Here is a 12,400-nt window from a genome sequence, read left to right on the forward strand (position 1 = left end):
CCTATGCTTAAGGTACAGTGTATAACTGACCTTGGTCTGTGTTAGTTTCACTTCTACTCCTTACTTCTTGCTCTCTGCTATTTTGGCAAGCTTTTCGATATCTTCTGATGAAGACTGTTATACTCAGAACTCTTATTGTAGATGTTAGACTTTTGATTGCTGGACATCTGGTCTTTTATATCAACGCTGTACTCAGCTATTACATTTTATTATCATTTATTCATCATTCTTGCCATTTTAATTTTTTCCTCTTTAATAAATGAATAATTTTTCATCAACTTCTTCAACTGCCTGGATCTCACTGCATTACCTATAAAGCAAGATCAATGTATTTACTTGACAGTCATGAACTTCAATGTGAACTATTAAAAATATCCAAAAGCTCTAGACAAAACTGGCAAAAAAATCTTCACTATTTATTGCTTTAACTTGATCTTAACTTTGATCTTGTGGTGCATGGTATTAAAAAAAACAAACAAAAAAACTCAATGCTAAAAAAAGAAAGACACACAAAACAATAATACACATTTACAATCTGTGATAAAGACAATAATGGGATAAAGAATAACTTTACTGCCTTTTGTTTTAACAACACAGTATACTAAAATATTTATCTTACAAAAGTAAACTAAAATGTTCATAAAATAGTAATAGTATTATATTAAATATTTAAATATCTCCACATTTATCCTTGTTCCAAGTGAACCCATATTTTAGGTATTTAATGTATTTTTTACATAGTTTTGTACATGCGTTTGGTTGCAAGTATATAGTTTTTCAGTCTATCTTGAACAAAAATAGGATCTTTCTGTTCGGTTTTTACCACATGGCACAGAAGTAGTAAGTCATTGCTTGGTGTTTGTCATATCTAAACATGGCTATCAACACTTCAGTTGCACTATACTGTGTGAAAAATTCACTGGCAACAGCAGTTTCCTGTTGCACAGAAATAACAGCATTACTGTAATATTGATGAATGTACATAACTCAAATCTCAGTTATGAAGTAAGTTCAGCTGAATTTACTGTACATAAAAATATATGTAGCAAACAAAAAAATTTATTTTCTAGTATTCAGTGCATGCAAGTAAGCATTGCAATTGCTGTTTAAAACAGCTGCATAAAAATATGTCACATTTAGCTATGATTATCCCATAAAAATGGCCTTGCTTTGAACTGAAACACAATAAGAACAAACTCATCTCTGTTTTACAGAATACAGTGAAGAAGTAAGTGCATATCCTGTCACCAGATGTACAGGCCTACTGTGATAGAAAGGGACCAGTCATAACCACATGCACCATCAAAATGAACGAGATAAGAATCACTTTTTACACTGTACATCATCTAGACGAACAGTCATGTCCTCGAGGCAAGAACAAAGTTATCACACAAAGAATCTCCATTCATCCCATGGTCATGCAGTCAATATTATGATTCTGAAAGGGAGATTCCCCCACAAGAGGGACCGCAGCAGATTGACGTGCTCGTCTGCACCTCATAAAACACTTCATTAGCAATTCGTCACTGTTAAAGAGGTAAACCAGTGGGTTGATCGCACTATTCATGCATGCCAATGCATTGCCAACCTGGTTTAAGATGTACACATTAGAATACCATTTCTTACACGTGCCGTCCAGCTTGGAGATTCGAGTTGCCAGGTTGACATTTCTAAAAATATGATAAGGAATGAAACAAATAGAGAAGAGCAGGGTCAGGATAACAACCAGCCTGAGACATCTCAGTTTCAAGATGACATCGATGTCTTTCTTAGTCATCAGAGTTACCGCCACATGTCCGTAGCAGCATACAGTTATTAACAACGGGAGTCCGAATCCAACAACCGTCCTTCCGATGCTGTACTTCAGGTATTCCCTTATGTACTGGTCCGAAGTTGTGTCAAAACAAGTTGTTATGTTGCTGGAGGTTTTGTCAAAGAACATATCAGGCAGACACTGAAGAAAAACCAAAAACCACACCAGCAAAACAATCACCACCGAGTGTTTTGTTTCAATTCTGCCTTTAACCCTTAAAGTGTGAACGATGCCCAGATACCGGTAAACGCTGATGCACGTGAGGAAACCAATGCTGCCGTATAGATTGATGCAGAAACACAATCTTAAAATCTTGCAGAAAACTTCTCCAAATATCCATTTGCTGTCGGATGCGTAGTAAACCACCAAATAAGGCAAAGTGAAAAGATATAAAATGTCTGCCAGGCAAAGGTTGACCACAAATATGTTTATATTACCCATTTTCTTCCAGTTATCATACACAGATTTCAGTCCCAAGCAGTTGCCAATTACTCCAAGTGTGAAAACAGTCACGTAGACTGAGGGCAAAAATTTGTGCGTAAAATTAAAATTGACAGTTGCACAGGTTGAGTTGGACTCCATCATTCACTGAAGACGATTAGAGTTTCTTGATGGAGGCTGGAGATGTATGACATTCTCGCACATGAAAATGTGTCACAGGAAGTGGTAGCATGGTTTCTGGTGACTTGACTGTCTGGTTTAACTGTCTGGTGTTTCAAACAAAAGAGTTTCAAGCAAAACTTTTAACTATGAGATTTGAACTTCAACTAATCTCTTTAGATTGTAGAAAAACTATTTATGATAGAAATAGTGATATGTTTTGTCTATGAGTCATATAGGACGTTTACCTTAATATTTTGATGTAACATACCCAGGAACCTAATGTAAAAAAAAAAAAAAAAAAAAAAAAGAAAAGAAAAGAAGAAGAAGAGAGATGCTTTTTGTTCTTTATTTTCTAAAGGATCTGGTTTATGGTTTTGATTTTGGATGCTGTACTCACCATTTCACTCCATATATTCTTTATTTCTATTATATTTGCTCATTCGTGTACATAATTATTTCATAATTATACAAATTCTTTCACTGCAAATTAGTGATTCTTAATCAGGGAGCCTCAGCAAACTTCCAAGGGGACTGCAGGATGACTTTAAATGAATAGATTATTAAAGTAATGTAACTATTATCTAAATTAAAATGTTAAAAACACAAACAAAACATCAAGACGTAAACTGAAAACATTCTGAATCACTGAATTAAAGCATTAAATTCTTGCTTGCCCTTCCTCACAAAAACAAGAGAGGGCAGCCTTACACTTCTGTATTGTAAAGCAAGAGACTCATGCTGGGAATTCAAGATGAAGCAACTAGTTCCAAAGAAAAGGTGACAAGTACAAAACTTTATTATTGAGAATTTATGAGAAATCTGACAAATGCTGTATTAACTTTTGATTAACTGCAAGGTTGTAAGGTGGCAAATGACAGTGCAATAAAACTTGAAATAAAATGAACACAAATATGGAAAAATTCTAGTATTAATGACACATATAGATATAAAAAGTATTTACATATATACTATATACAGTAAATCTTTTGCTTGAAATTTGTAAACACTACAGTTAGTGTCTGTCTTCAAATAAAAGCCTACAGTAAATACAGGTGAACATGCCACACTTAACTGTAGATTTCGCAGCATCTAACCAATGCCTGAAGCACTTCTGCATTCATGTCTAATGTTATTATTGGCACAGTTCAAATCTGTCTAAGACTATAAGGAGTTTCATTGCTTAGATCCTTTTGGTGAAGGGGAGAAAACATTTTATCTTTTATATCATTTTTATCTTTTGTGAGCTAACAACTTTGGAATTCATTGAAATCCACAGTTGTTATCCTATAATATACAAAACTGACAAAGATATTGCTCTTACATAATTGTTTAGTATTTTTCAAGTGTACTTTAAGTGGACCTAATGTATCATCCGACTCAAAGTAAAAACAGCTGCTATTGTGTAAACCCAATAGATTTATAAAAAAAAAAAAAACTAAAAATGAAATTTCTGGCAGATCTTAAAACTATTTAACTATTTAATTTCACTAAGTACAGAGCCAACAGGGAATGTTCACAGAACTTTGGCTAACGTTCTGGTATAAGGTTCTTTCAAAGTTACGAGCAAACATTCTTCCAGTAATGTTAATAGAATGTTTGGTCAGTGTTATCTTGTCTTTAATAATGTTCTCAAAATGGTAGCACAAAAACAATATTTATACATAAGTTATGAAACTTTTTTTCTGAAATGTTTTAGTTGGATGCTCTTCTAATGATTTTCAAATGTTTCAGAATGTTCAGAGAACATTCCCACAATGTTTGCAAAATGCTAAAATGGAATGTTCCCTCAATGTTTGCATTCTTAAAAAAAAAAATGGTAACACTTTCATTTACAGTGCCGTAGTTACACGTTACTACATACTTACTATAGTAATAACAGTAAATTATGCATAATTACAAGTAACTAACCCTAAACCAACCCCTAACTGTAACTCTATAGTAAGTACATGTAGTTCATTAATATTATGCGGTACTTATTTGAGTAATTACAATGTAACTACGGCACTGTAAAATAAAGTGTAACCAAAAAAAATTTTCAGTCATTAAACTGAAAGCTTAAATCTTGAGTTGGGTCCATGTAACACTCAATAAGACATGTAAACCCAGAGCATCCAATGTGAAGCTACTAGATCCAAAGTCAGCCTACAAGAGAGTGAGTGTCTAACCCAGGAGGGGTGTCCCTCTATATGCCCCTCCAGATGAATAGGGGCAGTTGTAATGGCAGATGCAGGAGTTGATGATCATGACAGCATGATTGAGCAGTCTTCCCCCAGGGCAGCGGAAAGTGACCAGTGCCGTGCCAGTATGGTAAGGAGTGCAGCAACGGCTGTCTGTACATGAGCCACAATAACGGGGCCTATAGAACTGTGTACTATAGCAGCCCTGGTGGAAAAGCCGAACTGGGGTTGCTGACCTGTAACTGGGTTGACATTTCCTCCTTGACCACTGAAACACAGATAGGGGGTTTATTAGAGAATGTTTTGAATGGTCAGAACTGAAACATCCTATGGTATATCATCTCACCCGTAGGGTTCTATGGAGAACGGGCTGACAGGGTCGGATCGTACACAAGCGGATCTGCATCTCCAGGCGACAGGATGGGTTTTGATTGGACACCCGTGTGGATATTCCAGACCCGCAGGTCAGCGAACAAGCACTCCACTCGGAGCTCTGGTCTATGCAGTTTGAGCCGGGTCTGGTTTGGTATCCAGGATCTGCAGGCAATGTCTGGTCACTTCTGGAAGCTGCCATCCCAAAAACAATTCAATTGAACTTCAGCACTTACACTTCTTTCAATATGAAACAGAAAATTTTGTACAGTAATTGCCACATATTAATTATTTCAGAGAATCCAATTATGCAAACGTCATCAAATATGAGACAATTTCAAATTCTGCTGTTAAGCAGCTCTAAAAAAAAAACAATAGTATCATTATTCAGTTCAAATCAGTTCAGTGTTGATTCAGTTCAGTTCAATAACTGTGAAGTTCATCAATTATGAAACAAGTTCAGTTCAGCTATATGCAGCTCTACGGAAGGCTGTTATTCAGCTCAAGTCAGTTCAATGTTGATTAAATTTATCTTAATAACAGTGTTGATGTTCAAATTCAATTCAGCTATAAAGCAGCTTTACCGAAGACAATAATAGTGTCATCATACAGCTCAATTGCAGTAAGGATTAGGATATATCCTTAATGGTGTTCAACGTATTTCATTTTCATTATAAACATAAACATTGTATTAAAGTAATGAGAATATAAAGAAGTCTTACTAGCTGATTGGCTAGAACATTTTGCAATAACATGCTACATTTTTGATCATGCACCAAACCAGACTAAGTGCATGTTTGCTACAAAAAAAAAAGAAAAAAAAAGACAAAGCAGCTATTTAGCAATTGGTTAACATTATCCAATAACCCAAACAGCCTAAGTTACGTCAATGGAAAAAAAGTCATTTCAGAGGAATTTTGATGAAGCATTATGATGACAAACATTTTTAAAATAACACACACATAGGAATCATTCACAATAAGACATGGAATGTGCATTTAGAAAGTACAGTATATAGTGTAAATTTTTATGTAATGTTGTTCAAATATTAATTCTAATCTCATTAAACCTTACAGCTGTAAACTGATAATCAGCCCATACCATCTGACAATCATTGTTATAATCTGAGAATCTCAAAAAAGGAATACCTCCAACCCATTTATTGGCAGTGTTTTATACGCATGGATCTGTTAACATTTTCACTGCAAACACACTCAGAACAAAATGTACCATTCCAGCCGATGTATCTTGGGTGACATTGCTTTTGAACACCCTCCTGACCAGTGTTCTACACTCTGTCTGGCTTTCTGGAGTTTAATTGTTGCGTTACACAGACATGAGTCCTGTTATGAATCATGGAAAGTTGGCTTCGAGAAGAAGCCAGTATTTGTGCTTTTGGGTTTCATTTTGGCAAGACATTTTCAATTAAATGGTCAAAATCCCACAATGAAAACCTCAGTCTGGAATGTAATTGAGAGTTCTCAGATAGGGATTTGAATAAGAAACATGTAAAAAGATTTATGCAAAATCCCAAAAGAAAGGAGACAGTTTTCTTTCCAGCTAATGAAATATATAATTACACGAACAACAACAGCCTTTGATTTGTTTGCTGGAAACAAACAAAAAAAAAGTGAATAAAGTACCTATATGAGCGTCCTGAAGCACTGTGTTGTCCATATTTTCACACACCCACTCTTTACAGCATTTTCCTGGTTGCTGAACCCTACGAGGATGAGGGCAGTCTGGGGTGGGCAGGAGAACATCCTCACTGCACCGGGGCACACAGGTCACCCCTCCGCCCGAACAACGGCACTGAAGAGCACAAGAGGGCTGAAATACCTGGCCTTCCTGGTAAGAGACTCCATTATGCTCACAGCCCAGCTCCTTCTGGCCTAAAAACAATGGTTCAAAAGATTATACTAATGACATAGGCTGGGCCGCTTTCACAATTATACTGGGATGTAGAAGGTCTAAATGTTTTGATGTTCTCATAAAGGCTCAGCAGAGTTAAATAAAATAGAATCATACCCAAGCAACACACAGTTATTGCACTCCTGAATGAATCAGTGGTTCTGAATGAATGAGTTGAGTAAACAATTCAATGACTCACTCATAGACCATGTACACACTGCAAAGTTTCAGGATCAGGAGTGACAACTGCATTTAAATAAGGCAGTGAATCCCCTAAATTAGCATTCCATGTGTGTACGGAACACGAGTCTCTCCCGAAAATGTGATGATTGACACCTTTGTAACCGTTGAGTCTCACATGTTTGGTATGCATTGTAGGTTTAGGACAGGGGTAGGCAAGTTCGGTCCTAGAGAGCCGCTGTCCTGCTGAGTTTAGCTCCAACCTTAATCAAACACACCTGAACAAGCTAATCAAGCTCTTCAGGATTACTAAGGCTATGGGCAGCTGAAGGTTTTTTTTCAGGATTGGAGCTAAACTCTGCAGGACAGCGGCTCTCTAGGACCAAACTTGCCTACCCTTGGTTTAGGATTAGGTATGGTGGTTGGGTTAAGGTTAGGATTAGGCAACCAGGTAGTGGCCTCAAATAATAAAATAAATAAAAAACTGCTCAAATGATAAATCAAAAGTTCAAATGCAATTTCATTACCTCATTTAGGGTGTTTGATATTATAAATTCAGTACATCCCTGCCATATTTAAAAATATAATGTAGCAATCAAATGATAAATCGAATGTACTTATCTTGTAGGATGAATTAAATGCTTAAACCATCATCACAAATGATGTATTAAATATTCAAACCGACATCGCAAATGGGAAACCGACGTTGTAAATGATATGTGAGAAGTGTCAATCAAGCACTATGGATGGACAGTGTTTTACAGTGCTGAGAGCTTTGAGAGCATTTGGTTGTTGAAGTAGTTTGCACTCACTGACACACTCTCCTGGGTCACCAGGGAAGCTTGCACTGAAGTCGCATTGCAGCCCACGCTGACTGTCACATGGAAACACCTCACTGCAGGCCTCGCCCTGTTGCCGGGCGCACACCTGGCAGCAATGGCACCCATCGAGAATGAGAGGAACTCCTTCTGGGCAGACTGGTACAGAGTCTTGGCACTGACAAGGGCCTCCACATTGCTGACAGCACACCTAAGACAGCATACAGGAACAAGTGTTATGTAACGCATGCAACAAAGCATCAGAGTCTGGGTAATTTAGGGTTAAGAATTTCTGATAGTTCCCCAGATATTCTGTACATCTGTGCAATAATATGATGGTCCAATGCATGTGGTTTCAATAATCAAACATTACTGTAATATTATGTAAAGTATTTCTCATTATGTAAAGTTTCTCATTATTGATATATTTGTCATGAATGACTCTAACAATAGCAAAGAATGTTTTTCAAAAACATGCATTCATAATATGATAGGGAGAAGCAAAAGGAAAAATATCTTCCCTCTTGTGAATCACTCACGGTAAGTATTCCCAGTCTCTGAACACATAAAAACATGCTTTCAATTATAATAGACCTAGAGCCAACCAACAAAATCTTTCATTTGTACTGAACATTCTCTCTTTAATTAAGAATTAATGCAACACTGCATTTAGTTTATACTGGAAACCCCTGTTTAATAATAAGTGAGCTCTCAAAGACAAATCTTCCAACAAAAAGACCCTGATAAAAAAAAAAAAACACTAAACTACCCTTTCCTCTTCTAAATTCTAACAATGCCAATTTACAAAAGTATAAGAGGATCAAATATCAATGCTGTTGAACAGACATCAGAAACATGTTTCCACTGGCAAAACACATGCATGCATGCAAACAGAGCGTGCGATTCTTACCTGTGAGCCTACGTAAAACAGCAGTGCCCATGCCATCAAGATGTTTCTGTCTCTCTGTATCTTGTCCATCATGCTCTTCTATGTGTTCCACCACAATAAGATTTTCTACTTGTGTTACTGTTTGCTCACTGCCTGGCTCTGTGCACATGCACTTTTATAAAGTCCTCGCTCTGATGTCATAGCCTGACTGCAGGGTAAACAGTGGCTGGACCTGGATCAGAAATGTTTCAAATTCCACATCTCCATTGCCCATTTCCACAACCAGGAATTATTTTCTCTCTCTGCTCGTCTGCTCTGGTGTGCAGCGATGAAACATGGACTTTTGGAAGAGAAGACTGCACATTAGACTTGCTCTTGACCACATCCAAGTTGTTTACTTCTAAAGTCTAATAGCTGTTGTTTATTGAATTACTACATCAAATGTAAAACAAAAGATGGTATGGTATTGCACAAACGCTCAATAAAAAGGTTTGTATTGCATACATTTTAGACAAAATTTAATTGCCACTAACTTTGTGTATTTTTGACCTGCCAACAGAAATAACTTCAAACAAAGTCAAAGGAGAATTAAATAGAATAGAATCATAACCAAGCAACACACAATCGTCAGTGGTTCTGAATGAATAAGTTGAGTAAACAATTCAATGACTCACTCATAGACCATGTACACACTGCAAAGTTTCAGGATCAGGAGTGACAACCGCATTTAAATAAGGGAGTGAATACCCTAAATTTGCGTTTCGTGTGTGTACAGAACACGAGACTCTTCCAAAAATGCGATTATTGACACCATTGTAACCACTGAGTCTCACATGTTTGGTATGCAATGTAGGTTTAGTATTAGGCTTGGGGTTGTGGTTAGGATTAGGCAACCAGGTTGTGGCCTCAACGAGGGGGGTAATAATTTAGCAGGGAGTTAAAATTCAGCACAAAAGCAGCTTATGTTCTGCAATTTTAACAAAAACACCATCGACAGCTGCTTTATGTTTTGTTTAAGCTTCAAAAGCAAGGCAGCACAGCGTGCTTTCTTGCAGTATTGCAATGTATTACTATAAGCATTTTTAGGCTTGTTGTTTGGGCGCAAAAATGAAAATTCTAATCATCATTTACTCACCCTCATGTTGTTCCAAACCTGTATAAATTAAACTTTTTGTCACCTCTTGGCTTAACTATGTACAGTGCTCAACAATATCTCAATGAACACAAAAACAATTTCCAAAATGTTGACAAGACTAAGTTTAATATCACATCTGTTTAACTTATAACATGAAAGTAAGGTTAATAATATAACTTAATTACACATTTTTCAGTTTTACTCAAATTAGGGTGATGCAAAAATGAGTACACCCCACAACAAAATCTACTACATCTAGTAGTTTGTATGGCCTCCATGATTTTTAATGACAGCACCAAGTCTTCTAGGCATGGAATGAACAAGTTGGCGACATTTTGCAACATCTTTTTCCATTCTTCTAGAATGACCTCTTTTAGAGACTGGATGCTGGATGGAGAGTCATGTTCAACTTGTCTCTTCAGAATTTCTCATAGGTGTTCGATTGGGTTCAGATCAGGAGACATACTTGGCCACTGAATCACTTTCACCCTGTTCAGAAATGTGTTTAGGATCATTGTCATGTTGGAAAAGTGCACGACGACCAAGGGCACGGAGTGATGGTAGCATCTTCTCTTTCAGTATAGAGCAGTACATCTGTGAATTCATGATTCCATCAATGAAATGCAGCTCCCCGACACCAGCAGCACTCATGCATCCCCACATAAGGAACCCCACACTGCCATGTTTCACTGTAGGCACCATGCATTTTCCTCACCTTTGCGATGCCATACAGTTTTGAAGCCATCAGTTCCAAAAACATTTATCTTGGTCTCATCACCCCAGAGTATAGAGTCCCAGTAGTCTTCATCTTTGTCAGCATGGGCCCTGGCAAACTCTAGGCGGGCTTTTTTGTGCCTAGGCTTTAGGAGAGGCTTCTTTCGTGGATGGCACCCATGCATGCCATTCCTCTGCAGTGCTGTATTGTGTCACGGGAAATAGTCACCCCAGTTTGGCTTTCTACTTCTTTAGATAACTGCAGTGAACTTGCATGCTGATTTTCTTCAACCCTTCTCATCATAAGACGCTCCTGTCGAGGTGTTAACTTCCGTGGATGACCTGGACGTCTCTGTGAGATGGTTGCAGTTCCATCCTTTTTTAAATTTTTGTACCACTTTTGCTACAGTATTCTGACTGATAAGTAAAGCTTTGCTGATCTTCTTGTAGCCTTCACCTTTCTGGTGTAAAGAAATTATTTTCTTTCTGAGGTCTTGTGACATTTCTCTTCCATGTGGTGCCATTGCTGACAGCATGAAATGGGAAGGGGTTTTAACTGTCTGCTGGATGCCTGTGTAATGAATAATTAGACTCACCTGTGGTTGAATTCTTGTTAAATTAGAAATTTGTAGTCTAAACTTTAGCTTTGCTCCAGAGACTTTCTGAGTAAAACTGAAAATGTTGTTCTCCAAGTTATATTATTAACCTTACTTTCATGTTATTATTTAAACAGTTGTTATATAAAACTTAGTCTTGTCAACATTTTGGAAATTGTTTTTGTGTTCATTGAGATATTGTTTAAAATGTTACTTTTCAAAGGGGGTGTACTCATTTACGCTGAGCACTGTAACTTGCAGAAAAAGTAATTTAACACACTGACGGTCTGTCTGGAAAGTGATTCAAACAGTGAAAAGTCCCAGTGAACAGAATTTTTGAAATACTGCCTGTCATCAAATCCGAGGAGTGGAACTAATTGTGGTTTAAATTGTAACAGCATTTAAAATAGAGAATTTGCTTCAGTTTATACTGTGGGTGTGGTACTGAAAAATATTTTTAAGCTTCTCAAAAAGACATTATACAATTTTCATGTCGAGTGCTCAGACAAAACAATCCTATTGAAATGTAGGATGACCCACTGGGAAGGACGGTTTAAAAATAGACCTAGACGGGAAATTCACTTTTACAAATACCACAGCTCTTGATAATTCAGCTGGAACACATGTGGCCTGCCAGATACAGCAAAAGTGAAGTGGATATTAGTTCTGTCTAAAAAATTCTGTCCAGCCACTCTTATATTTATTTTGACATCCTTTCCAAAAATCACAAATGTTTGGAATGTACAATATCACCGTAAGGGGCCGTTTTGGGATACGAGGCACTCTTTATGCAAAACACAGTAATAGTATTCAGAAAGAAAAATATTGTACAATGTCATGTTTTGCATAGATTTGCATAGATTTCTAAATTGTATAATCCTATAAATTTTATTAAATAAACATTCATCAAAATCCAGTGGAAACATGTAATAGGTTGTCATAAATGACTACATGTGTTCTGGAAGGATGACTCACAAAAATATTGTTTAAATGTTTAGAGATTAACTGAGCAAGAAAAGCAGATGTGGGACGAAAACTCCCTCTTTCATGTTTAAAATTCAGCCAGTTGTGACTAGTCCAATGATGTCTCATGGAAAAGTTTGAGTTTATAGCGAAATGCATGCATTGAACTGTATTTTCTACACTTGCTGACTTAAGTTAACAGGAACACCTGAAAGGCAGGCTCTGATTC

General features: G+C 36.9%; 2 protein-coding genes across 2 annotated transcripts; both read right to left on the reverse strand.

Moving 5' to 3' along the window:
- Positions 1 to 395: 395 nt before the first annotated feature.
- Positions 396 to 4,264, reverse strand: si:dkey-78k11.9 (P2Y purinoceptor 1). Its single transcript, XM_048177410.1, has one exon. The coding sequence runs from the start codon at positions 2,396 to 2,398 to the stop codon at positions 1,406 to 1,408; it is 993 nt and encodes a 330-aa protein (XP_048033367.1). The 5' UTR covers positions 2,399 to 4,264; the 3' UTR covers positions 396 to 1,405.
- Positions 4,265 to 4,320: 56 nt separating this feature from the next.
- Positions 4,321 to 9,213, reverse strand: ccn5 (cellular communication network factor 5). The gene is made up of 5 exons (XM_048177409.1): positions 8,785 to 9,213; positions 7,869 to 8,085; positions 6,609 to 6,857; positions 4,940 to 5,160; positions 4,321 to 4,861 (listed from the first exon to the last, which is right to left on the reverse strand). Exons 1-5 carry the CDS (start codon positions 8,854 to 8,856, stop codon positions 4,577 to 4,579), a joined length of 1,044 nt encoding a protein of 347 aa, XP_048033366.1. The 5' UTR covers positions 8,857 to 9,213; the 3' UTR covers positions 4,321 to 4,576.
- Between the last annotated feature and the right edge of the window lie 3,187 nt (positions 9,214 to 12,400).

Source organism: Megalobrama amblycephala, linkage group LG24 (assembly GCF_018812025.1).
Source record: "Megalobrama amblycephala isolate DHTTF-2021 linkage group LG24, ASM1881202v1, whole genome shotgun sequence".
Taxonomy (NCBI): Eukaryota; Metazoa; Chordata; class Actinopteri; order Cypriniformes; family Xenocyprididae; genus Megalobrama; species Megalobrama amblycephala.